Source organism: Camelina sativa, chromosome 2 (assembly GCF_030686135.1).
Source record: "Camelina sativa cultivar CO46 ecotype springtype chromosome 2, ASM3068613v1".
Taxonomy (NCBI): Eukaryota; Viridiplantae; Streptophyta; class Magnoliopsida; order Brassicales; family Brassicaceae; genus Camelina; species Camelina sativa.
In genome coordinates this window covers 30030243-30056138 of record NC_141881.1, presented here as the reverse complement: position 1 = coordinate 30056138, position 25896 = coordinate 30030243, and the positions used below count along the sequence as shown (strand labels likewise).

General features: G+C 36.2%; 5 protein-coding genes across 8 annotated transcripts; 4 read left to right on the top strand and 1 right to left on the bottom strand.

Moving 5' to 3' along the window:
* Nucleotides 1-5219: 5219 nt before the first annotated feature.
* Nucleotides 5220-7064, bottom strand: LOC104742115 (uncharacterized). The gene has a single exon (XM_087492385.1). It carries the CDS (start codon nucleotides 6749-6751, stop codon nucleotides 5423-5425), a length of 1329 nt encoding a protein of 442 aa, XP_087348511.1. The 5' UTR covers nucleotides 6752-7064; the 3' UTR covers nucleotides 5220-5422.
* Nucleotides 7065-7980: 916 nt separating this feature from the next.
* On the top strand, nucleotides 7981-9490 carry LOC104742106 (non-specific lipid transfer protein GPI-anchored 31). Its single transcript, XM_010463079.3, has 3 exons — nucleotides 7981-8559; nucleotides 8771-8797; nucleotides 9128-9490. The coding sequence occupies exons 1-3, from the start codon at nucleotides 8196-8198 to the stop codon at nucleotides 9283-9285; spliced, it is 549 nt and encodes a 182-aa protein (XP_010461381.1). The 5' UTR covers nucleotides 7981-8195; the 3' UTR covers nucleotides 9286-9490.
* Nucleotides 9491-10827: 1337 nt separating this feature from the next.
* LOC104757356 (phosphatidylinositol 4-kinase beta 1) lies at nucleotides 10828-18510 on the top strand. 2 transcript variants are annotated; one of them, XM_087492379.1, is made up of 16 exons: nucleotides 10828-13161; nucleotides 13485-13676; nucleotides 13785-13833; nucleotides 14407-14539; nucleotides 14681-15128; nucleotides 15273-15356; nucleotides 15451-15570; nucleotides 16142-16211; nucleotides 16336-16433; nucleotides 16569-16673; nucleotides 16977-17030; nucleotides 17141-17284; nucleotides 17380-17433; nucleotides 17548-17622; nucleotides 17734-17817; nucleotides 17937-18510. In XM_087492379.1, exons 1-16 carry the CDS (start codon nucleotides 11605-11607, stop codon nucleotides 18036-18038), a joined length of 3369 nt encoding a protein of 1122 aa, XP_087348505.1. In that variant the 5' UTR covers nucleotides 10828-11604; the 3' UTR covers nucleotides 18039-18510. The 2 variants fall into 2 exon arrangements, with proteins under 2 accessions (XP_087348505.1, XP_087348508.1); XM_087492382.1 differs by lacking the exon at nucleotides 10828-13161 and adding an exon at nucleotides 13269-13313.
* Nucleotides 18511-19607: 1097 nt separating this feature from the next.
* On the top strand, nucleotides 19608-22084 carry LOC104742089 (NAC domain-containing protein 82-like). Its single transcript, XM_010463058.3, has 5 exons — nucleotides 19608-19767; nucleotides 20113-20542; nucleotides 20641-20918; nucleotides 21001-21468; nucleotides 21552-22084. The coding sequence occupies exons 2-5, from the start codon at nucleotides 20386-20388 to the stop codon at nucleotides 21738-21740; spliced, it is 1092 nt and encodes a 363-aa protein (XP_010461360.2). The 5' UTR covers nucleotides 19608-19767; nucleotides 20113-20385; the 3' UTR covers nucleotides 21741-22084.
* A 240-nt stretch (nucleotides 22085-22324) lies between these two features.
* On the top strand, nucleotides 22325-25564 carry LOC104742081 (glutamate--tRNA ligase, chloroplastic/mitochondrial). 3 transcript variants are annotated; one of them, XM_010463049.3, is made up of 13 exons: nucleotides 22325-22691; nucleotides 22770-22888; nucleotides 22974-23095; nucleotides 23185-23367; nucleotides 23469-23587; nucleotides 23683-23731; nucleotides 23827-23928; nucleotides 24032-24134; nucleotides 24230-24293; nucleotides 24401-24515; nucleotides 24636-24736; nucleotides 24856-25012; nucleotides 25107-25564. In XM_010463049.3, exons 1-13 carry the CDS (start codon nucleotides 22441-22443, stop codon nucleotides 25338-25340), a joined length of 1719 nt encoding a protein of 572 aa, XP_010461351.1. In that variant the 5' UTR covers nucleotides 22325-22440; the 3' UTR covers nucleotides 25341-25564. The 3 variants fall into 3 exon arrangements, 2 of the variants coding, with proteins under 2 accessions (XP_010461351.1, XP_087330151.1); XM_087474025.1 differs by having other exon boundaries at nucleotides 22381-22691; nucleotides 23459-23587; XR_015571818.1 differs by having other exon boundaries at nucleotides 22382-22691; nucleotides 24631-24736.
* Nucleotides 25565-25896: the final 332 nt, after the last annotated feature.

The window sequence follows — 25896 nt, the reverse complement described above, 5'->3', positions numbered from 1 at the left end:
CAAAATGGTGAAAAGTAGGTCGATCTGAAGATCAAGAAGGTTTGAACAGGGGGGGGGGACAGGTTTTAAGGTCAATTAGAACAGGGGGGGACAGGTTTTAAGGTCAAAGATGATTTGAACATCATCCAGAAGAAAGGTTGTTGCATCAAAATTGGTAGTGTTGTCAACGAAGTGACGAACACAGTACTCGTGAGGATTTCAAATCCAAGCGATAAAACAACATATATATATAGTCTTTTTCAATCATCTTCACAATATTCTTTTGTAGCTAATCCTTCCATCCTAACTGATTTGACCGATTTTATAGAAAATTGTAAGGAAAAATAAAATATTGTTAAGAGGAAAATAAAAGTTTTACCCACTCGATATTCAAATTACTTACCAGATTTTAATGAGAACTGGAAAAACAATGAAAGCTTGCCAAAAATAAAATAAAAAGGCAACAATATGTTTAAGTTTAGGTTACTGTATCGCCTTGCTTGGAAATACAGTAGTACGTAACCTATACTTTGAGCATTACAAGTGTTCATTAACACCCGTAACCGAAAAAGACAAAAAGTCTTTAAACAACTCGAGCATTACAAGTTTAACTCAATGTGAAACAAAAAAACATTGCGCACCCAAAATAATGCTTTATTTTTTTCCCGTCAAAGAAGCTAGCATTCGCTTATGGCATCCAATTTTGAAAAGTACATGTTTTTTTTTTTTTTTCTTAACATCTAAGCAATTTTTATTAATATGAATCAGAGTATACATGCTCATCAATGAGATTGCAAATACAACCCATGAATCAGAGTATATGTTTATTTATCATTTGGCAGAAATAAAGACAAACATATTTTAGTGTTATATAGTTATCCTCCGGCCAAAAAAAAAAGTGTCATATAGTTATCCTTATTAAAATTATATAAATATATGAAGATGGGTTTTTATATTGGTCACTTACAACGGGTTAGAAATAAATTATGGGCTTAATAAGTTAATTAACTGAAAAGAACTAAAGTCATAACTATAAGGCATTTTTTTTTTTTTTGGCAAACTGACATAAGACATACACTTATGTTAATTAAATAAAGAGATTTTGATAACTTTCTCTTTGTTAAGTCTTTCTCACTTTTTAATTCTAACTAGATTAAGATCTGTGATCTAGCAGGGTTGAAATTCATTTTATTTATATTGTAACTTTTATATAAAATATAATTTATGTGATTGTTTTGAAAATCTTTTTTGGATAAAATATTATGCAATAAAATCATATGTAAAATATGATGACTTAAAAAAGACACTTATTTTATAAGTTTTATATTGTTAATGATTCTAGATAAGTACATGTGCTATAACACTGGTTAAATTTTATTTTATACAAATTTTATATTTTAAAATAAAATTTTAATATGTTGTATTAGTTTATGTATATGAAGTTATTTCAATAATGTATATTCTATGACTTGAATATCATTATAAGACATAATTTTGTAAATTTGGTTTTTAAAAAGCGAGTTATTATATTATGAGTAATTTAATATATTTTATACTTTTTGTTTTAATATACTTGGTTTTTTGAAATTCTTTCATATTATAGTGACATATTATTGACATTGCTATAACAAATCAATTTAGAGTGTTTATAGTTTCTAACTTTTATATGAAGTTTCAATATTTTAAAAATGTTTCAAAATAAATTATTAAAATTTTATTATATTATATAAAATTATAAAATTCAACAAAAAATATGAAATTGAATTTAAATATTCAAATTTTGACATGTTACTCAGTAAAATTTGTAATTCAATAGACATTATTTTTAAAGAATAATATTACTAAATCTTGAATATTTTATAGATTGAACAATTTATATTTGTTTTTTAAAATTCAACTTATGATATATCCGGAAATAAAACTATTTTTTATTATAATAAATAATATGATAATTTATTTGTTTCACAAAATAGACATATATATAAATGAGAGGTGAAATATAATGATAATTAACAAATTAATATGTTAAGTTAGATATCATAAGATTTTATTTGATGAATAATTTAATAAAGAAAATTAATATAGTAAGTTAGATTATATCAAATAAATTAAGGTTGCACCCACTATTTAACTTGTAATCAACTAATCTATCAATTAATCTATAACCTATTTATAACCAACTTATTAAAATTATCTATAACCTATTTGTAACAAACTTATTAAAATTATATAGTCTATAAAACAATGTTGTGTACTTTCCGTTTTATTATAAAGGGGATAACTAATAAAAATGATATTGTGACAAATTTTTCCTTCGATGTTTTACTAAACAAATTGATTATATCAAGTTAAAATTAATTATGTTTATTTTCAATTTTTATTTACTCTATTTTGGTTTAAAATTTTCTAAAATTGCCTTCTCTTTAATACTAGAGATCAATGCCATAAAAGAAAAAAAAGATCAATCTTCTCGAGCAGAAAAAAAAGAGTAAAAATAAAAGACGAACAACCAAAATTTCATGAAAAAATCATTCTTCTTTTATCAACACTTTTGTTTTTCTCTAACAAAAAAAAAAAAAAAACATTTTTGTCTTGTTTAAAACCGAAACGTTTTGTTTTTGATGGCTTCTCCTTCGCACGGCTCTGAACTCAAGCATTACAAGTTTACAACAATGTGAAACCACAACCCCTCATATGTTTCAAATTCAACTATACATCATATAACCTACACAAACCAAAACAAATTTCAGATTTAAAGAAACACTAGACTCACTTTGATGCCAGAAGAATCTCGGGTTTCTTCGCCTTGCTTGGCGTGTTAACACTCGAGGATCCATTAACAGTCTCTGCAGATACGGTCTTTGCAGCTGTCCGTGCGCTTGTATCGAGGTTAACCAAACTCCTTGTAGCTAAGTAGCTAAAATCGCCTGCGGATTCAAATTATGAGAGGCTCTTGCGTACAATAATCTTACTGTATTCGAAGCTGCATCTTTTGTTAAATTTGGGCTTATCTTGGGTTTCTAACTAAAAATCATTTGGCAATTAGTAGATTGACCCTAACTCTTTATATATTAATGATAATCTCTTTAAACTTCAGATGCGGGACTTGGTTTGTATCCCAACAATCCCCTCTTCAAACTAAGAACCACATGTGGGATATTAACACGCCTCCTCGAGATGATAACTCCATCTCGAACCGATCCCACTTGGACCGACAATAAACCCCTTCTTGGGTCCCCATTACTTGGGTTAACAAGAGGCATGTTCATATCCACTTTTCTAGGTCCACCAGAATTTTTAACCTTGGGCTCTGATACCATGTTAATTTGGGCTTATCTTGGGCTTCTAACTAAAAACCAATTGGCAATTAGTAGATTGACTCTAACCCTTTATATATTAATGATAATCTCTTAAAAGGGACTTAGTTTGTATCCCAACATCTTTGACATCTCCAGTACTCAATATGGATTAAGGAAGCAATGACCAATTAATCCAAATGACTATTCACCGTATATATTAGTTTTCATTTTTTTGGACAGGAACTATTAATCCAAATGATTATAGCTATATGTGCGACTTGAACAAATTTTGATTCTCGATCTTACCAATCATATACAACTTAAAACCAAGATATCGTCGCTCAAAAGGAAAAAAAAAAGTGTATAAATTATAATAGATGTTCAACGAACCGACTATTACACACCATTATATATGCAAACTAAATCAACTTACAAAATTCCCATAATTCTGCGCCGTGTGCCGAAGTTGCTCGATACAAATGTTATTCCTACGACTTTTTTAAGTTTTTTGCCTATATACAAAACCCTTTAACACCAACATCAAAACACACAACAAATAGCAACTTCTAAAAAGAAAAATGGGTCGTGGTTATAATTTGCTACCCGTTCTAGTAACGTTTTTAGTGTTGGTTGCAGCTGTAACAAAATTGTAGTATATAAAAGTGTTATTTGTTTCTTCACTCCTGTACGGAATAATGAACGAACTTTTCAAGGAAGAGTGTCGAATATGTTTGATTAATGGAAGCTTATCTATACTCCATCAGTAATGATTAGCAAACGCATAATTTAATCACTAGTTTTGATATACTTTTATCCAAAATACTGGAGTTGATATTTAATTATCTGAAAAGATTTAAATATTATATGTTGTTGGGTCTATTTTTGGATTAGAGAAGTAAACCCTCTTTTGGATTCCAGATTTCCTGTGAAGTATACAATCAATCATTATCGAAATTGACTTATTAGAGATTGGATGTTTTGGTCAAAGAAGAAGAATTTTCTAATTAAATCACTTTTGTTGATTGGTATCAGTTGAACAAGAATCGAGAGAGAAAAGGTTGTTAAACTCAGATTCTCATTAATTATCAAAAGAGTTTGTTACAAGATCTTTATGCTGTACATGTGATCTTAACCGGTATTAACCAGTGTTATTGATAAACTAATTAAGCTAACAAACCAGACATTCCAGCGCGTAACTAATTGGGTGTTTGATTTCTGCCCAATGCAACACCCCCGCACTTAAAAAATCGAAACAAATAACTTATGGCCTATCCAATGTGGCAATGTGTGTAGATTGATTCATAAAAAGGTGGACTATGATCAACCAAGAATATGCATCATCAAAGTTTTTTGCAAGTTATTGGATCGATGGAGAATGATGTTTACGGATCATCAGTTCGATTTTGTGCCAATCTAAATTAGGCCCTGGCCCATCCCCATTCTGCTGATAAGTTAGCCAAAAGAGGTCAGCATGATCATAAAATTGATGAATGATAGGAAATTCCTTGCAATACTCTTTACTTCTTTAGCTTCAACATAAACCATGATGTAGTTACAAAGAAAAATAGTAATGACGTCTCCAAATTATGCATGGCCCAAACAAATGAACATTTTGGGCTTCTAGGGTTCCATCAGTTGTTGGCCTTTTTCTCGATTTGGGCTCCTTTTTGTTTTGTTTTGTTTTGCAGTTCTTGAATTACAGATATTTTGCAGATCAAATGTTAAGTTTGATTTCTTACCGTAGCCCAAATTTTAACCAATCACAACAAAACGTAAGAAAAACAAAGAGTGAATTTTTTTGATTAGTGAAATTTAAGACTTAAAACTCAAGAAACAAAAAATCCAAGACAATTGCTACAACCGCAAATTAAGATCATCCTTGTTCAACTAAGATCATACAAGTACAACACTAAGAAGTAAGAACCATTCACCAGCACAAACTTCTCTAACCCAAACCAATTAATCCTCAGAATGTCTTAAAACAACTCAAGTATCACCAACAATGAGAAACCACAAAGATTCTTCTACATCAATCTGCAAATTTCTCATTTTGTCCCCCTCACATGTTTCAAATTCAACTATACATCATAATAACCTACACAAACCAAAAAACAATTTTCAGATTTAAAAGAAACACTAGACACTCACTTTGATGCCAGAAGAATCTCAGGTTTTTTCGCCTTGCTTGGCGTGTTAACATTCGAGGAACCACCATTAACAGTCTCCGCAGCTACCGTCTTTGCAGCAATCCGTGCGCTTGTATCGAGATTAACTAAACTCCTTGTAGCCAAAATCGCCTGCGGATTCAAATCATGAGATGCTCTTGCGTACAATGATCTTACTGCATTGGAAGCTGCATCTTTAACATCTCCAGTATTCAACGGGCTAAGCAAGCAATGACCTAGAATCCTTAACGTAGGTTGAAACAACTCCCATGGAAGTGGAATCCTCACTCCTCTTCCTCCAATACCATCAGAGCTGCTAGAGTGTTGTTCTTCGTTCTCTCTAATTGCTAATCTATCAAAATCCTCTTCGATCTCAACGCTACGTCCACTACTACCATTGAAAGAGGATGAATCTCCGAAACCATTGGTTAGTGCTAAGACTTTGTCTTCGTCTCCATCGATTTTTTCTTTGCAATCGCAGTCTTGACCAGCCCAATCAGCAGAGAATTTACAGAATTCGAGCTTAGACCAAGCAGGCATCTGTGAGATCTCTTTGAAATAGCATTGTAGTCCTACACCAACGATGCTAGCTCGTTTAGTTGACTTAACGGCGATCTGAGGCTCAAGCTGCGGAGACAAGACTCCGACGGAGGACGTTGGATTCGAATCACGAGATCTGTTAACGCCGTTTCTAGGTGAATGGTAAAGAGATGGCTGAGAGAGATCTGGGATGTGTACGAGTATAGGTTTACCTCCGCGAGATTTAACCTCGGCGGCGTAGATTGCGAGAAGCACAGCTTCGAATCCGGAGAGAGACGGAAGGGAAGACGAATCTATGGAGTGAATTCGAGATAAGTACATTCCGACGAGTAAAGGGAGGAACGAGAGGACGACGAGACGAAGCGGTGGATCGGAAGAGAGGTAGGTTTCGTATAGCCATTGACAAAGCGGATCAGATCCAGAACCAGAAGATGGATTACAAAGAGAAGACGAGATCAACGAGTAAGCAGCGCGAGACGAGAGTAACGATAGCGCCGGCCGATCGGAATCAGCTAGAGAAGAGATCGGAGTTACGTCGCCGTTTTCCGAGAGGAGAGATGAGAGAGAGAGGATGCGAGAGCGTTGCTTGGAAACTGACTCCCACCAAGAATGCATCGGATCTCGATCGGCGGCGGCGGCGGAGGGGGAGATTCCTGAGACGGCAGTAGCGGTTGGTGTGGTAACGGATTTGAAACGGTGAGGAGTGGAGGAAGAGGTGGAGGATGACGGAGAAGGTGAGCCGCCTAGAGGCTTCACGGAGAAGTCCATGGTGAAATTGAGTTTGACTTGGGTGGGGAGACAAAAGGGAAAAGTTTCAGCTAGATTCTAGCAAACACCCGATTAACAAGGATGATCGAAATAATTTGTTTTCTTCAACAAATTAGGACCACTGTAATATAATTTGTTTCTTATGGGGCTAGTTTCGAAAGATCATAGAAGTTACGGGGTGGTTTTTAATATTTGTTTCTACAAGGCCAGGTTTGGTGGGCTTCGAGTTCACGGCCCATTTGTAATAAGACGTCGGTAGGTAGCTTTCTTTACGATCCGATTCTGTGATCTTTTTACACGTCGACCAAATCAAAATCACCCAACCGGATTCTTTTTTTATTTATATTTTAGGAAATAAGATTTGTTGCTTTTAACATACAATGGTAAATCAATCCTCGAAATAAAATACAAATGCATGTGTAGGGCAAAAGATTGAGGAGTAAGTCATACAACATATGCCATTTATAACTATCTCTCTCTCCAAACTCATGTTCAAGAAGTAACTTACTTTTCTGTGTAGGTGAATCGTGGAAGCTAAATATAGTATTTATCTTCTTCTTTTTTCTTTACGTTTCTTTTAGTTGTGGACATTATACGTTATCAACATAAAAGCAATCTTGACTTGCTACAATTAAGTATTTGCATTCAGATTCAACTAGTTTCAATGACTTAAGTCGGTGGTTTAAGGTATTGAATGATACACAATCATTTCACTATTTACGTGGACTCATGGATTACCGATCGATCACCACATAGAAGTTGAAAATACCAAACATTAAAGAAGGCTTTTGAAAATAAAACATTTCCTTAAATGATTATTGGTATTTGCAATATTGACCACAGAAATTAAAATTGATTTCTCGATATCGTTTGTATAACAGTTGATTACTCTATTGAGTGTTTTGTTTTTAGAAAATACCCAACTTTTTAACACTAGTGTCATTAGTTTGGAATCCCTATAATTGTTAGAAATATATACACCGCAAATTTCGCCTAAAAAGGAAAGGAAGCCAATGAACAAGAACTCGGAGGTGCGTTCATAATTATTAGCTGTATCTGTATGTAGTATGAACGCCAATAATTTTTTTCTTAGTAAATGAAAATAGAAAATCTAATCAAATTTCCAAATTAGTTTTAAGAAGAAAAAAAATTATAAAGAAAAAAAAAAAAAAAAAAAAGAGAAAGCAAAGGAAAGATGAAAGGGCAGGTCTCTTCGTAAAAGACCCCACGATCACGCATCCATATGAAAATGCATGACACGTATACCTTAAACGTCATCGTTTTTTTGCACATTACCCCAAACCCTTAAACCGACCTACACTACATAAATTACTTCTTCCTCTTCACTCTTTCCACTTCCCACCATTAAAAAAACCTCTCTCTCTCTCCGAACTCTCTCCTCAAAAAGAGCAAAAAAGAGAGAAGAAGAATCAAATCCCACACAATGGCCGTTACACTCTCCTCAACCGTGACACCTCTCCTTCTCACCATCCTTCTATCTCTCTCATCCGTCTCAGTTCTCAGCGCATCTCACCACCACGTGGCGGCGCCGGCTCCGTCTGTTGACTGTTCGACTATCATACTCAACATGGCTGACTGTTTATCCTTTGTTACGAGCGGAGGCACGGTGACGAAACCGGAAGGTACTTGTTGCTCTGGGCTTAAGACGGTTCTCAAGACTGACGCTGAGTGTCTCTGTGAAGCGTTTAAAAGCAGTGCTTCTCTTGGAGTTACTTTGAACATCACTAAGGCTTCTACTCTTCCTGCTGCATGCAAGCTTCACGCTCCTTCTATTGCTAACTGTGGATGTAAGATCTACTCTTTTCTTTTACTTTTTTCTCTTCCGACTCTGTGGATCTCAAGTTTTTTTTTTTTAAGCGGTTTCTTAGATCTATATTTTTTTTCCATTTTTTCAGTTAAATTAAGTAATTTTTTTATAAACCAATTTAAAGATTATTTTTTTGTTTTCTTTATAGACTAATGTACTTACAAGTCTTTTTTTTTTTTTTGTTCTTGCAGTATCTGTTGCTCCTACTGTTGCTCCAGGTATTTTATATTTCTTCTTTATTGATTTTTATTTATTTTGTTTCTTAATTTTACTCTTTAATTTTTTGTCTCATGCAATGCTTTGCTTTATTGTCTTTTTTAAATGTCAATTACAAATATTAAAAAAGGAATTGTGGATTGTTTTGATATTCTTGGTTCTTGCTTGGAACATATAGTTTGTGTGGATGTGGTGAAACCCTTTTTATGTTTTTCAAAAACGATTCCAACTTTAATCAATTGAGATTCGCTGTATTTTGTGTTCACTATGAGTTGATTGATTTCAACTTTTTTATGAGTTTGAAGTTAGTAATTTAGAACCTAAATTTTCAGGTCTTGCTCCAGGAGCAGCAGCTGCTGCTGGACCTTACTCAGCCGGAACTCAAGCTCCAAACCCGTCTCCAGGGAACGATGGATCTTCTTTGATTCCGATCTCGATCACAACCTTATTCAGCGCCGTATTGTTCGTATTGTTCTTCTTTAGTATGTAAAGAACCTGAGCCATTTTTCACCAGTTAGATTTGGCTGTATGAAATTGGTTTTAGGGTCTTTTTAGAGTTAAACTATGTGTGTGTTTTTTGGCGTGTTCTGTTTTTTTTTGGACCATATCGGTTTCTCTGTTACTCTTTTAGTTTATGTTATTACTTTGTCCCCCACATTGGTCCTAATTTTTATTCGAGCTATCGGTTATTATTATTCCTCACTCGATTTATTATCTCTCTTTCAAGGTAGTAATCCTAAAAATAAAAATTACCTATGGTTGCAAAAGAAAAGAAAAAAAACTTAGGATAATATCGTCACTTTAATCTGTAATTCTACTCAAAGTTTTATACAGAAACAAAATTTCAAGAAATCAAAAGCTGGACAAACGGTTGTCTTTTTTTTATTTGAAAATTCATTGTCATTATAATGACGTCATTTTAGTAAATGAAAATTGGAAATTTGTTTAGAAAAGGTTTATGCAAGGCACCATCACTGAGCTGCTGAACTTCCCTTAAACAGGCTTTTCAGTTTTCACACCTTATGAAATAAGTATCTGTCTGTCTGTCTGGAACGATATGGTCCACACCTAGCACATATATATACCGTCACTCAGAACCGTATGTCCCAAAATATGTTCAAAAGTTCCATATTTCTTTTTCTTACTGTGCAGTTTGACTATTGTACCATTTCCAACTGTATTCTATCGAACGAGTAGAAAATATCTCTAGGCCAAACGCATCAGTTAAATGTTTTGCCAAAATGCATGATCCTCCCCCCTATCATCTGTTTCTAATTGTGTATCTAGTTTGTATAAGTTCCCGCATCCAACCCACACATGAAACTTTTCCTTCAAAAGCCTCATAGGGACACTGCATTATGCCAAAATTAGTCACATATGGTCACATCACATGTCTTTCCTTTAGAGCATTTAGGACATATATATGCAGAGATGGATTTGTAAGGGCGAAACTCATTTCAGGAGTTATGGTCTTGCAAGCCTAAACCATGTTCTTGAATTTACATGATGACGTACATTTTTCGGTCTTTTAAGTGTTACTGGGGCTACGCCACCTACTACCATGGCCCATGGGCTACTTATATATCTCAACAGATAAGTCGTATGATATGAGGGTAAGAGAGGTTGGTGATTTAGTTGATGATCACATTGTATAGAATCAGTGAATCACAAAACAAAATTAGTGTAGTGTTGTAAATATATACCTGAATTACCTATCCGGGTAATTTTTTTGTAAATTTGAAATCGTTTTTTTTTAAAATAAATTAAATCTGATGTAAGGGAAAACAAAATGTTACGTGACATCGTGTAAAAGAATATTATGCTTTTTTTTTTTTTTTAACTTCCGTTTTCTTCATGTGATTAAATTAATTACTAATGATTAGCTTTTTTTATCAAATTCAAATTCAAAAAAATCAATCAATGTTAATGATAAAATCAACTGTCGATGAAAATTACTAATCTGTCGGAAAGTGTCCGTCGTGGACAAATCACGTTTATTTCCTTCCCCCACGAAGATTTTCAACTTTTCTATATGATCGCGTGGACTTTCCAGCGCACGTTAGATCTCTCACCTCCCTTCGCCATTTATATTACTAATAATTAAATTTTTAATTAGTTCGTATTACTTCTACACGAATTTACTAAAGACCAAAAATTAAATAATTAAAAAAACTAAAAAGTTAAAAAAAAAATAACAATTTCAAAGTGTTGCGAATAATAATAATAATAATTACTTTCCCCTCTCTCTCTCTCTCTCTTTGTCTGCCACCAACAGCCGAGGAGGACGACGACCGTATCCACCACAAACCGCTTCCGGCTGAGACGACGGCGATCTACTCCGGCCGGTTATGCTTACTTGATTCCGCTTCAAATTTTATTTGAAATTTTCAAGCGGATAATCTCGGAGAGCAGGAAGAACGGGATTATCATTTGATATATAGCTGATCGCTTGGTTCTTTTCCTGAGATTTAGTTTTGGTTTCTGGGGAATTTTTCCGATCGCCTTAGGTTTCCGGCGATTGGATTGAGTAGGATACGAGGAATCTCTCTCTGCGGTGTTTTTAATATTCTTCTCGCGATTTAGGTTTTGCTGGCGTCGGAGAGTTTTAGCTTCGTTGATATAGGGCCATTGGGATTTTGAGCTTTTGGAGGTTACATAAAGGTCTATTTTGAGTTAAGGTTTTACGAATCCATCCTAGGGTTTAGTTATCGTTGGAGAGAGGTTCTTTGATTTGGTTCGAGATTTGTCCTGGATCCGTCTTCTCAGACGGATGATTTGCGTCTGTGAGCTTGGCCTTACCTGATTCAGGATGCCTATGGGACGGTTTCTATCTCTAGTCCGAGGAGACTCGGCTGAGTCACCTCGTGAGATTACCTCGCATAGTAATATCATCGGCGATACTGGTTCTAATGGTTGGCTTATTAGGTTTTTCGATTCTGCCTTCTTCTGTGAGTGGATTGCAGTTAGTTATCTGTACAAGCACCCACATGCTGGTGTTAGGGATTACTTATGCAATAGGATGTATACACTTCCCTTATCTGGTATCGAGAGTTATCTGTTTCAGATTTGTTACATGATGGTGCACAAACCAAGCCCATCTCTTGATAAGTTTGTGATAGATATCTGTGCCAAGTCACTGAAAATCGCACTCAAAGTGCATTGGTTTTTGTTGGCTGAGCTGGAGGACTCTGATGATAATGAAGGCATCAGCAGGATTCAAGAGAAGTGTCAGATTGCAGCTACTTTGATGGGTGAGTGGTCTCCTCTTATGCGTCCGCTGAATGATGTCTCAACCCCAGGTAGCAAGAATCAGGTCCTGAATAGACTTTTGTCGTCAAAACAGAAGCTCTTCTCGTTAACGTTATCTCCTCCCACCCAGAAGTCTTTGTCATTCTCACCTTCGCCAGGGACCAACGTACTGGATGATGGTAGTCAGTTACCTTCCGAGGACAATAAGATTTTCAAGAAATTTATCCCAAGTCCTAAATTCAGAGATGCTTTAATGTTTAGAAAGTCGGTTGACAAAGATGATGAAGAGAGTGAAAAGGAAGGATTCTTCAAGAGGCTCATGAGGGACAACAAAGTTGAGGGTGATGATTCAATACCTAACTCAGAGGGTTTCTTTAAGCGCCTTTTGAAAGACAATAAATCAGAAGATGAGGACATAACAAACAGTTCCGAGGGGTTCTTCAAGAGGCTCTTGAGTAGTAAAGGAGAAAGTGAGGAATTGACGTCGAGTTCAGATGGGCTGTTTAAGAGGTTGTTACGCGATAATAAGGGAGATGAAGAGGAATTGGGTGTAAATTCAGAGAGTTTCTTCAAGAGGTTGTTACGGGAGAGTAAAAACGAGGACGAGGAGTCAAACCCTAACTCAGAAGGCTTTTTTAAGAAACTATTCCGTGACAGCAAACCTGAGGAAGACAAAGTTCCTAAAGAAGTGGATGATGAAGACAAGGATGGTTTCCTTAAGAAACTTTTCAGGGACAAAAATGATGACAAGAGACCTGGTAGTGAAAAGAATGAAACCAATGGAACAGTGGATGCCGATAAGAAATCTGGTGAAGAGGATGAGAGGGAGGGGTTTTTCAAAAAGTTCTTTAAGGAAAAATCTGATGACAAGAAAGACATTGTCAAGGCCGATGATGGGAATGAAAGCGAGGGTGATGAATCTCCAGAGTTTTCTCTGTTCAAAAGATTATTCCGTATACATCCCGAAGATGCAAAGCCTGCTGTAGAAAATGAACATAGCAGCAATGGCTTAGTTGAAAGCAGTCCTGGGACAGAAAACTTTTTCCGCAAGTTGTTTAGAGATCGTGACCAATCTGTTGAAGATTCTGAACTGTTTGGATCTAAGAAACACAAGGAGGTATGTCTCTTTATTTGACTTTGTCTTTTCTGTTTCTATTTTATTGCAGACACTAGTTACGTTTGCACTGTTTTGACAATTACTTTTCATTCGATCCATATCTTCAGATTTGTTTGTCAAGATTCTTGTAGGGAACAATCCTCTATCTCTTTGTAGGGAACAATCCTCTATCTCTACTTCTTATGAATTTTACTTGATACAAATGTTGGGTGAAACAGGGTGGTTGTTCGACTTCAGTTGATTATTTATCTATGATGGACATAGTTTCTTCCATATGTGCTTGATTCATCTCATACCAATGTTTCTTATTATTACCATTGCAGAAACGTCCAGGCTCACCCAAACAGCGGGATGATACTCCATCTGGTAAGCCCCCGCTACCAAACAATACTGCATCACAGTTCAGGAAAGGGGCTTACCACGAGTCGTTGGAGTTTGTACAAGCTTTATGTGAAACATCATATGGTTTGGTAGATATCTTTCCCATAGAAGATAGGAAGATTGCTCTTCGGGAGGTGATCCTTTCCACCTGACTTTTCTCATATTGATTATTAAGTTTGAGGTGTCAAATTCTATCTCTGTAGCAGTTTATTAAATTTTATATTTCTTTTGTTTGGTTTTAGTCTCTTGCAGAGATCAACTTTCATTTATCGGAAGCTGAAACCACTGGAGGTATTTTTTCTGGAATTAGAGTTTAAGAGGAGTTATTCTTTGGGGGTTTACTTTATTTGTGTAGTTCAGTTATATTGAGCCGGCATACATTAGTCTGGTCATGTATGCTTTCTCTGAAATAGTATTTGAACTTTTCTTGCTCTGTTTATGTTGCTGAGAAGCTGAGAGCTAGATTATGTTACTTGTCTTGAAAGAACTAGTATGTCGTATATCATTTTTCGTTGCACACATGAGTCCAATGTACGATAGATGTTGGTCATTGTTTTCACTGATTAGGCTTTCAGAACATACTGCAGTCTTCCCACTGTTGTTTGAAGAATATATTTATTTTATTCTTGTCTCGTTTTCATCATTTATTTTTCTCTCTTGTATAGGATTTTCTTTGGACTTGTGTTTTCTTTCGTGAGAGAATAATGTGGTCCAATCTTTTTGGCGTCTAAACATTAGCATTTTAAAGGATTATTGGATTCTTAATATTATTTTTTTTGTCATTTTCTGTTGTGGTAAAATGGTTATGTTATCAGATACGAAATTTAAATTCATAATTTTAAATAAATTCAAATAATCTTCCAGGAATTTGTTTTCCAATGGGGAGAGGAGTTTATCGCGTGGTCCATATTCCTGAAGACGAATGCATTCTTTTGAATTCTAGGGAAAAGGCACCATATATGATCTCAGTAGAAGTTTTGAAAGCGGAAACACCCAGGTAAATATAATTTTCTTACCAATTACTGCTTTTAACAGGAAGTTACCTTCTTTTTTGTATCCCTTAATCATACGAAATGTAAAACTTTTCATAATAACACTACCCCATTGTTCTTTTTGTTTCTGATACTTGTTGCGGCAGTGCTAAGGATACCTCTAACTCCCAGAAGCTTTCTAAAGGGGGCATTCCATTGGCAAACGGTGACGCCTTTTTGCAAAAACCTCCTCCATGGGCTTATCCACTATGGACTACGCAAGAAGTTTATCGCAACAGTGCTGACCGAATGTCGTTGTCCACTGCCCAAGCAATTGATCAAGCAATGACTCCTAAGTCAGAGGTGAAGGCGAAGCTTGTCAATGTAAGTCTCTCAGTGGAGAATCGTACTTCAGCTCTTGACTCATTGAGCGATTCACTTGATGATGTCATGGCTGAGGCCCAAAGGACGGGGCTGAACACTGATCTTGAATGGGTAAGGGTGGTCGTGACGGCTGACCCAGGACTTACAATGGAAGGCATTCCTGATCCATCAGCCCCACGTAAAAAGGAACATCGTCGTGTTCCAAGTACTGTTGCCATGGAGGAAGTAAGGGTGAGTGTTTCCGACATGCTATGCACTTCATTTTCTTATTTAGGCGTCCATGGTAAGAAAAAGTCAAGATATTGAAATTGTATGTGTTCTGTTTGGTGGTTTTTCTCTACCTGTCATTAATCCTTAATTAAACCACTTATGCAGGCTGCTGCAGCGAAGGGAGAGGCACCTCCAGGCCTTCCACTTAAAGGGGCTGGTCAGGAGGATTCATCGGATGCACAACCAAGGGTGAATGCATATTTAACATAATATAGATCATCCTCTTCTTTTTCCTGTTTTATATGTTGAACCTTATTTATTTATGTTTTGTGTTCTTTAACAGGCCAACGGTGGAATGCTGAAAGAAGGTGATGCCTTATCAGGTGAACTTTGGGAGGGAAAGCGAGACAGAATTTGTAAAGCTTCAGTATATGGAAAATTGCCTGGTTGGGACCTGCGTTCTGTAAGTGCTACAAAAATCCAAACCATTCATCGTTTTTACTTCTGTTTCCAAATGGGTATAATCCTCTAAGTTAAGTTCTTTTGTTGATGAAATAGAATCTGTATATGTTTTCGGCCTTGAAGGCCTCAATTAGTTTGATATAGTACCCAACGGTTTCTGTTTGTCTAAAGGACTGTAATTTGTGATTCCAGAATGTCTATTAAGGAATATTAAGGTCTAGTGTGATCTCGATTTTAGTGAAAAATACCTATGGACTATTTGACACTCATCCGATCTTTTTGATCATAGCATTTTTCTCTTCTAAGCCTGCAACAATGTAGAGATCAAAGTTATGAATGATGCATGAGTCTATGGACTATGATAACTTTCTGAGAGACATTGTTTATATACGCTTTTTGCTTTTTGCTCTCTTTCCGGCTGAATTTTGTGTTTGATGACATTGAAAAGCTGATACCAAAGATGTTAGATACGTTCCATGCTTAATCTTTATTGAAATGTGTCCTTGTGTGTTGACTATTTCTCCAAATGCTATTCTTTCTATCTCTATTATTAAGTAGCTAAATTTTCTCAGATTATTGTGAAGAGCGGTGACGACTGTAGGCAGGAACATCTTGCTGTGCAACTCATTTCTCACTTTTATGGTAGGTGATACTTTTTTACTTCTACCAGTATCTTAATATCCTATTTCTTAGTGTACTTGCTTATTCTGTTATTTAAGATAAGGATATTTCTCCTTGTAAAGTAACTGTTTTGTTCATGTGCTAGATATATTCCAGGAAGCAGGTCTACCCCTCTGGTTACGTCCTTATGAAGTCTTGGTTACATCTTCTTATACTGCCCTTATAGAAACAATTCCAGATACGGTAATTATGTAAACCAGAACTCTTTAATTGTACTAGCAACAAAGTTTCTGCATATCTGTTTTGTTGCTACGTTTTATCCTGTAATCAATCTTTATACATTGAAAGCGCATATAAAAGGTACCATATTTTCTGTAGGCTTCTATTCATTCTATCAAAAGTAGATATCCCAACATAACGAGCCTACGTGATTTCTTTGTTGCAAAGTATAAAGAAAACTCTCCGAGTTTTAAGCTCGCCCAGGTATGTACTGCTGGTAGGTCTTAATAGTTTCATTCAACCAGAACGTTGGTTATTTTGTTTCAGGAAATTGCTTGATTTCAGTATGTTAAACATGTTATTGTGAAACGGGAGAGGTGCCGAAATTACAGAAATTGCATTCTCTTGAGAATATATTTTGCATTTGATTTTCAAAATAGTTTCTTTCTGAATTATTTTGAGGAAAGAAGCTGCTTGGTTCGAACTTTGAGGATTATGTGCATAACTACCAACTTGTGCCGGATGCCATGTTGTGTATATAACCTTCTGAAATGGCTTCTTATGCAGAGGAATTTTGTCGAGAGTATGGCCGGATATTCTTTGGTCTGTTACCTTCTGCAGGTAAATTGGGTTTACTCGCTCTGATGCCATTGTTTTGTTTCAAGGATAGCATGCATTGACATTTCATTTTATTGCTTTTGTCCCCCTGGGTTACTTGCCTTTCCTTTTAGGTAAAAGATCGTCATAATGGAAATCTTCTCTTGGATGAAGAGGGTCACATTATACACATTGATTTCGGTTTTATGCTTTCAAATTCTCCTGGTGGCGTAAACTTTGAGAGTGCCCCGTTTAAGTTAACTCGTGAACTTCTTGAGGTAAAACACTTCAAAGTTCTTTTGGTCATGTTTCCTTCTGCGAAGCAGTTGAATCCTTAAGTCTAAATTTACAAAAAAAAACTTCTCACATCCAGGTCATGGACTCTGATGCTGACGGGGTTCCAAGTGAGTTCTTTGACTATTTCAAGGTATCCCCATGGCTTGTCCTCTCACCTTTCACATTTAAGTCACTTAAGACGACTTTTTCCATCTATAGCAGTTATGTGAAATCGCAGTTAATTTTTTAATATCTTCCTAATTAGGTGCTATGCATTCAAGGATTCCTTACATGTAGAAAGCACGCCGAACGGATTATTCTCTTAGTTGAAATGTTACAGGTTCATATTCTCTAGTTTCTTTTTATTAACCAGAATCAGTTATAAATTTTATGGTAGCAAAGCCTAATTATTTACCTTGTGAATTACATTTACTGGTGTTGTTTCTATCAGGATTCGGGTTTCCCTTGCTTCAAAGGTGGTCCACGAACCATTCAGAACCTAAGAAAACGGTTCCATCTAAGTTTAACTGAAGAGGTAAGTGTTTTTTAATCTCCTTCGAATATATACACATAACTGTTTCACATGGATCCGCTACAGTTTCCTCATTCCTTTGTTTGTTTGTTTATTTTGTTTTGGGGGAATCACAAAACCAGCAATGTGTCTCTTTGGTGCTCTCTCTCATTAGCAGTAGCTTAGATGCTTGGCGGACACGGCAATATGATTACTACCAACGAGTCTTAAATGGAATATTGTGATGTTCCAAGTTAGGGTAAAAGAACTCGCAGCATACATTTGTATGTTGGGTTAGCTCATAAAACGATATGTTTTTTTTCTGAGGAACCCATTTCATAGTAGCAATCAGAATCCTTCCAAAGGCAGAAAAAGAAATGCCTGAAGAGAGAGATCGAACGTGAAAGAAGAAACCGGTCACACGTAGAAGAGAAGTCTACAAGTTTGTGTACAGAAGAATATGATTTTTGCAGAGGTTTGATTGTTATCTTACTTACTTGCTCTACTTGTAGGAGAAAAGAAGGCAAAAAGCCTGAAATTTTCTTCCTCTCCCCCAAAAGCTCAAAACAAAACCCTTTTACAGAGGACCAAAAAAAAGGGTAACGTTTTGTTTTTTAAAATTTGTTCTAGTCAAAACGGATGATTGTGATCTTATTGTATAAATTGTGTATTATCTTTTATTTTTTCTTTGTTAAAATTAGAGTCCGAGCAAGAAAACGAAACAGAACATATATACATTACTTGTGTATATGTGTGTCACGCTCACCATATACTCTTTTTTTTTTCCATAATCTCGCAAAATGATTCTTTGACTGATGATTCTAAGCCAAGTTATCAAATGAAAAGTTTCCATACTAGGGAAATCAAGTTGTCAGAGAATAAATTATAGTGGTAATTGATTTTGTAGGCTATTATTTTAGTAAGTTTCTGGAACATCTCGGATATATACAAAAGGATTATGGAACGTACGTAGTCACGTACCGTATAAAAGTCTACCGTTTACTTTCTTTCACTGGCAGATTTTCTTGAATCTAGTTAAGGTAAGCATTCCTAAAGAATATTCCAATTGCATTTTACATTTCACATCGAAGAAAATATTAATTATCTTTTATGTTAAATCGTGGAGGGGGAAAGTATTTAATAAAATAAAATAAAACTATAGTGGACGAAAGGGCAAATCTGTCTGAGGTGGATGATGTCATCGGGCCAATGAAGGATGCTATAGCTTCGTTTCCTTAGCTTTCAAATTTATTTATAAATTTGATTTTCATACATATCTTCAATTCAAACTTTGACAAGATAACTCAATTTTCAAATAAATATATTCATAAATCTTAAACCAAATTTCAACATATATATATACATATATACTCAGATTTTTACTTAATTTATTTCCAATTCCCTTTTAATTCCAAGATGTATCCAATTATTATTATTTGATTAAATTCCATTTTCAAGTAAATTTTACACAAATAATTTAAAATGCAAAGTTGAATACATCTCTCCTTTAGCAATCTCCGTTTTGAATGATAAGATCAAAAATTATATTCTGTTAAACAAAAAAAGAAAGAAAGATCAAAGCTATATATTTTAATTATCACAAATCTTCAAATTATTGGAAACCAGTAAGTAACACATTGAAAAAAGTAGACTGAACTATCAAAAATCGAATTACTTTACAGAGTACAGACCATATTATGCCAACACTGTAACTTTTCGAGTACTGTATAGTGTATAGTGTATATATATTTTGGTTTTTTGGTCTCATTATGACATTTTTATTATTTAATTGCAAAAATAACCACAAAGCTTTTATATCTCTAATGATAAACGCGTAAAATAGAATTAGATCTATATAAACCCTAAACTCCATCAGTCACTAACTCTTCCCCCTGGCTTCTCCTTCAAGCTATACTCTCATTCTCTCTCCTCCGACCACAGTCGTCTGTTCCTCCGCTTCACCTTCTCCTACGGGTGCGACTTCTCATCTCTTTTCATCTCCTCTGTTTCTTCTATTACATAACTCTTTTCTTAACTGCTTCTTCTCACTCTAGTATGGTTCGGTTTCCGATGTGGTCTCTCGTCTTCTCTGTTTCTTTGATAATGGGTTTTCATCTCCTGGGTTTGATCTAACCTATATCAATTTTGATGCTTTCCCCTTGATCAAAGGCTTAATTTTTTACTGTGGAAATTATTTGCTTACCAAATTTTGATCAGTAAAAAAAAGAAAAAATCACAAAATCAAAACCGAACCCTAGAATTTCTTGTTACATTTCCATTATTAAGTAAATTTTTCTTGTTTTTTTTGATGTGTGTTAGGTGTTTCTTTTTGAGTTGTACAGCAGATGTCTGTTGATATCTGCAAGAAGAATCCATCGTTTCTTTGGTGTGACTGTGGTTATATGAGCAGAGCAAGGTTGTTGTGGTGCTTTCAGACAATCTTGTTCAACCATTCTACTTTTACTTGAACCTTTCAAACCCCTTGTCTTCTTCTTTCTTCTCCCTAGCTTCTTCACAATTCTCTGTTTGGTCTTGTTACTGTGAGTTTACTAGTGAGGGAAGTTACTTTAGTGTAGTGAAAGTTTGGGTTCAATGGTGAAAACTAACTTGGCACCTGGATTTCGGTTTCATCCGACTGATGTTGAACTTGTGAGATACTACTTGAAGAGAAAAGTTTTGGGGAAAAAGTTCCAAGTTGATGCTATTGCTGAGATCGACATTTACAAGTTCGAACCACCTGATTTACCCGGTAACGATCAATTCTTTCTTTTACACTTGTTTTGAATTCTGGGGGGTCTTTCTTATTTATCTCTCTCAACTTAACAGAGGCTTCTTTATATTGTGCAGAGAAATCATGTCTAGGGACTGGTGATCTAAAATGGTACTTCTTCTGTCCAAGAGAAAAGAAGTATCCTAAAGGCGGTAAGGCTAACCGCTCGACTGAATGTGGTTACTGGAAGACCACAGGGAGAGACAGAGATGTTTTATACAATAACCAAGTCGTTGGGAAGATAAGAACTCTGGTTTATCACTTTGGGAAAACACCTCGTGGTGATCGGACTGATTGGGTCATACATGAATATAGACTTGAAGACCAAGTACTCGCTCAAAAGAATGTTCCTCAGGTAATGAGTTTTTTGGTTAACGAAAGCTCATTTTTTATATACTGATTTCTTGTTAAGTCTTACTCAGTCTTATGCTCTGCAGGATAGTTATGTGCTTTGCGTTCTGTTTAAGAAAAATGGGCTTGGACCAAGACATGGTTCTCAATATGGAGCTCCATATAAGGACGAGGATTGGAGTGGTGATGAAGAAGAAGATACTCAACACCTTGTAGCTGCAGTTCCTTCTGCAGTAAACGCTGGTCCTGGTCCTGGTCCTTGCAAAGAAACCAGTCTAGTTGCTACGACCTCACAATCGCACGCTGTTAAAGATTGTTTAACAGCAGGAGTGATATCAGAATCTTGCGTCTCTGATGTACCGCCACTAACTGCCACAGTGCTTCCACCTCTAACAAGTGACGTTGTAGGTTACGCTCCAATGTCTTCTACACCTCTTCTTGAGGTTCCTCAGGTACCCCACGATGATGACGATGAGTTAAATTCGATGCTAGATCTCTTTTCTGTTGTGAATGAAGAGTGTTTACTTTTCGACGATTTGGACTACCAAAATGAGGTAAAGTCTCTTGCATCATTGCTTTTGATGAATCAGATCATTCAGTGTTCCTTTTGGTTGATTGGTTCTGAATTAATCTACAGGTAAGAGATGAGCCTGGTGTTTATGTAAACGAGGAGGAAGCTCCAGTAGTATTAGGAGATGGCAATTTCAGTGGAATGTTTGACCTGAGCGACGAGCAGGTCATGGAGATGGAGGATCTGATACAGCCGCCCTCTCCTCCTCCTCCTCCGGACACTCAAGCTAGTAATCCCGATGAATCAAGAAGCTAACAACGGTCAGAATTAGGAGGAGCGACCATTTAGTATTATCTTTGTTGCTCTAGTATGGAAACAGAGACCAAACATAAACATATGAAGCAGCTTTTTAATAACCAGAGTGAAGAATGTTTTTCTTCTTCTGTCGACATCTCTGTGTGTACACGAAAAGAAGAGACAAAACAAAAGAATCAGAGTAACATGGAGACCGTGAGAGATGTGTGGAGCCAGCTATTTCTATGTTATGTTTCTCCAAAACTACGTTGTTGTATGTGTAGTCTTAAAATTTTATCATCATCTAATTGTGGGAAAGACCTTTTTGCTTTTTAACTTGTGGTAATATTCCATGGTTTCTCTTAGTTTAGTTTCAATGATAAATTGATAATCAGAATTAATCTTATGTCGCGGAATGTCAAAAAGAAGAATTATTCTCCAACTGAAACCCTCCGACTACAACAGAGGTGACGTTGACTCCTCCGGTCAACGAAACACATGATGATTACGTCATCACTCCTAACGACGTCGTTTATTCAATTTAGGGAGCATAGAGTTAGAAAACATAATATGGGGATGTAACTTTAAAACTAAAAAGTGACGAGGGGCTTTTATCGAATTTATTGGTTTACCAAAGCATAGGACTTTCTTCTTTCCGATTAAAAATCCTTTTTTATCCTCTCTGAAAAATCAAAACTTTCAGAGAAGAAATCAACCAAAAATGGCGAGCCTTGTCTTCAATACGCCGTGGCTCAGGGTTAGGTCTTTACCAGAGCTTGCTCCTGCTTTCCTCAGACGACGTCATTCTTCTTTATTATACAGTTCTCGTCGAAGCTTCGCGGTGGTTGCTTGTTCTTCTTCACCCGGCAGCAATAATGGTGGGTCTGTCAGAGTTCGTTTCGCGCCTTCTCCCACTGGTAATCTCCATGTTGGTGGAGCAAGAACTGCTCTTTTCAACTACTTATTCGCCAGGTTCGTGTTTGTGATCTGCTTTTTTGATTAGAGTTTTTGGGGTTTGTGACTGAGTGATGGGAGTTTTTAACAATACAGGTCTAAAGGAGGGAAATTTGTGTTGAGAATTGAAGATACGGATTTGGAGAGATCAACTCGTGAATCTGAAGCTGCTGTGCTTCAGGATCTTTCATGGTTAGGTCTTGATTGGGATGAAGGTTTGCTTTTTCTTTCTTCTGTATGTTAACTTTAGAGGGTTTTGTTCAACGGTGATGTAATGCAAATTGGGATTGTAATTCGCAGGTCCTGGTGTTGCTGGAGACTTTGGTCCGTATCGACAGTCTGAAAGAAATGCTCTTTACAAACAATATGCAGAGAAGCTTTTAGAATCTGGTCATGTCTATCGCTGCTTTTGCTCCAGTGAGGTGAGGTTCTTCAAATTCGTTTTAGACCCTACTATTGCTTGTTGTCTCTGTAGGGTTTTTGAGTCTAATTAAATGCAATGTTTATACAGGAACTTGTAAAGATGAAGGAGACTGCAAAGTTAAAACAGTTGCCTCCAGTTTACACTGGGAAATGGGCAACCGCTACTGATGGTGAGATAGAGCAAGAGTTAGAAAAGGGAACGCCTTTCACTTACCGGTTTCGTGTGCCAAAGCAAGGGTCTTTGAAAATTAATGACTTGATTCGTGGCGAGGTATGTTTTCTGTGGTTACTCTTAATCGATGGTTAGATAGGATAAATGTTAAAAGAAACCACCTGGTTTGGTTATTGACCATGTGTGATAGTGTCTTGAAGGTATGTTGGAACTTGGATACTCTTGGAGATTTTGTGGTAATGAGGAGTAATGGCCAACCTGTTTACAACTTTTGTGTTACGGTAGATGATGCTACCATGGCTATTTCACATGTTATAAGGTTACTAACTACTCCAGTGTCTTCCTTTGGAACTTGTTATTTTAACATGTTTGAACATGATCTTTGATCTAATCAGTTAACAACTTTCGTTTCAGGGCTGAAGAACATTTGCCTAATACTTTGAGGCAGGCTCTAATTTACAAGGTAAGCACTAAATTTTGTGTGTTTCTTTCAATTGCTTTAGAAAGATATCAGGGGAAAAGAATTGATTTACTGCTGTCTGCATCAATCAATGGTAGGCTCTGGAGTTCCCGATGCCTCAGTTCGCCCATGTTTCTTTAATTCTAGCCCCGGATAGAAGTAAGCTGTCAAAGCGACATGGGGCAACTTCTGTAGGCCAGGTGTTTATAGCTATCATTGCCTTTAATTTGTGTTGATCATAGATTACTCAACTGTTGATTCTTCATCTAACTTCTGCTTTATGTTCCTTTGAATATAAAACAGTACAGAGAGATGGGATATCTGCCTCAGGGAATGGTTAATTATTTGGCACTCTTAGGATGGGGAGATGGCACTGAAAATGAATTTTTCACACTTGAGGATCTTGGTACATTATTCTTGTTGACTATAACTTTGCTTTGTATAATCTTTACCGTCATCCGTTTCTGATTTATTTGCTGACTGATTGTTCTTGATTTGCAGTTGAAAAATTCTCGATTGAACGTGTCAATAAAAGTGGTGCAATTTTTGATTCTACAAAGTTAAGGTATAGAATTTGCTTAGCTGTTTAAATTTTCCAATCTTCTTCACTCTGTTTGTTCTCTACTTTTTGCTAATAAATAGCTTTAATGTGGCGTAACCATAAACTCAAAGATGGATGAATGGTCAACATCTGAGGGCACTTCCAAATGAAAAACTAACAAAACTTGTGGGTGAGCGATGGAAGAGTGCTGGTATCTTATCAGAATCCGAGGGGAGTTTTGTAGATGTAAGGTTTCTAATCATGACTCCACACTTTCTTCTGATCCTAATATAAAGTCGTGGATTTAGGAACAACAGATATTTTCTGTACAGACTTACCGAATTTGAGCTTGTTGTTGAAGTACAGGAAGCAGTCGAGCTTCTCAAGGATGGGATTGAGTTGGTGACAGATTCAGACAAAGTACTGTTGAATTTGCTTTCATATCCTTTACATGCTACATTGGCTAGGTAATTATCAAACCGTTTGTGCCTCCTGCACCACCTCTTTCCTTTCAATAAACATTTATTTTACTGTTTTCTGGAGCTCTGAGCTTGTGGTGATTTGAATTTTGCTGCACCTGATGCAGCCCTGAAGCTAAGCCTGCCGTGGAAGACAAGCTTCATGAAGTAGCAGCCAGCCTCATAGCTGCTTATGACAGCGGTGAGATTCCAAGCGCTTTAGCAGAAGGACAAGGTGCTTGGCAGAAATGGGTGAAAGCCTTTGGCAAATCACTGAAACGCAAAGTTAGTCATCTCCCTAATCCAGTTAATACTGAAACAAAATCTGCTTAACTTGAGTGAACAAACCTTACAAGAGATTCTCTGATGCTGGTTACAGGGTAAAGCACTTTTCATGCCACTACGAGTGTTGTTAACGGGAAAACTCCATGGACCTGAGATGGCCACTAGTATTGTTCTGATTCACAAAGCTGGAAGTCCCGGTATAGTAGTCCCTCAAGCTGGGTTTGTATCCATGGAGGAACGGTTTAAGATTCTTAGGGAGATAGACTGGGAAGCTTTGAACAAAGGTGGAAGTGTGCCTATTGAATCTACAGCCACAGTGTCAACCTGAGAAAACTTTCCTTTCCATTTTTCTTCAATTTTTCAGTTAGTTGGTGAGAAAGACAGCCAGAGATTTTGATTTTCTCGTGCATTTCTTGTTTCCCCAAAGAAATGGCACAACGAAATTTGTAGATTATAATGTATCATCAGCAAAGCAAACTTAGGAACAAACCAGAGAGCTTGTAACATTATCCAGGCCAGTTTAATTGCTTTCAGTGCTTTGTTTTCTTGACATATTGTTATTGTTTATTTTGTTCTTTCTCTCTTAAGAACAAATTAAACATAGGCTTTGCCAATTAGAGCCATAGTCCAAAGTCTCTCACCTAAATCGGGTAAAGTTCAGGTTTTTTTGGAGCTAAACCGGATCAGACTAGTTTCAGGCTTGACCCGAGTGGTTTCTGATAAAACTGAGTGCCAAACAGAGACTTTGGAGTTTTGTTGTGTGGTGGGGACTCAAATGAATCTAAACCACATAAACACTTGAAAGAGAATCTGAAAGACTTAAACTTCAACAGCATCAAACTTAGAGTAATAAGAAAAGGTTTGGACTTTTGCCAATAGGACTG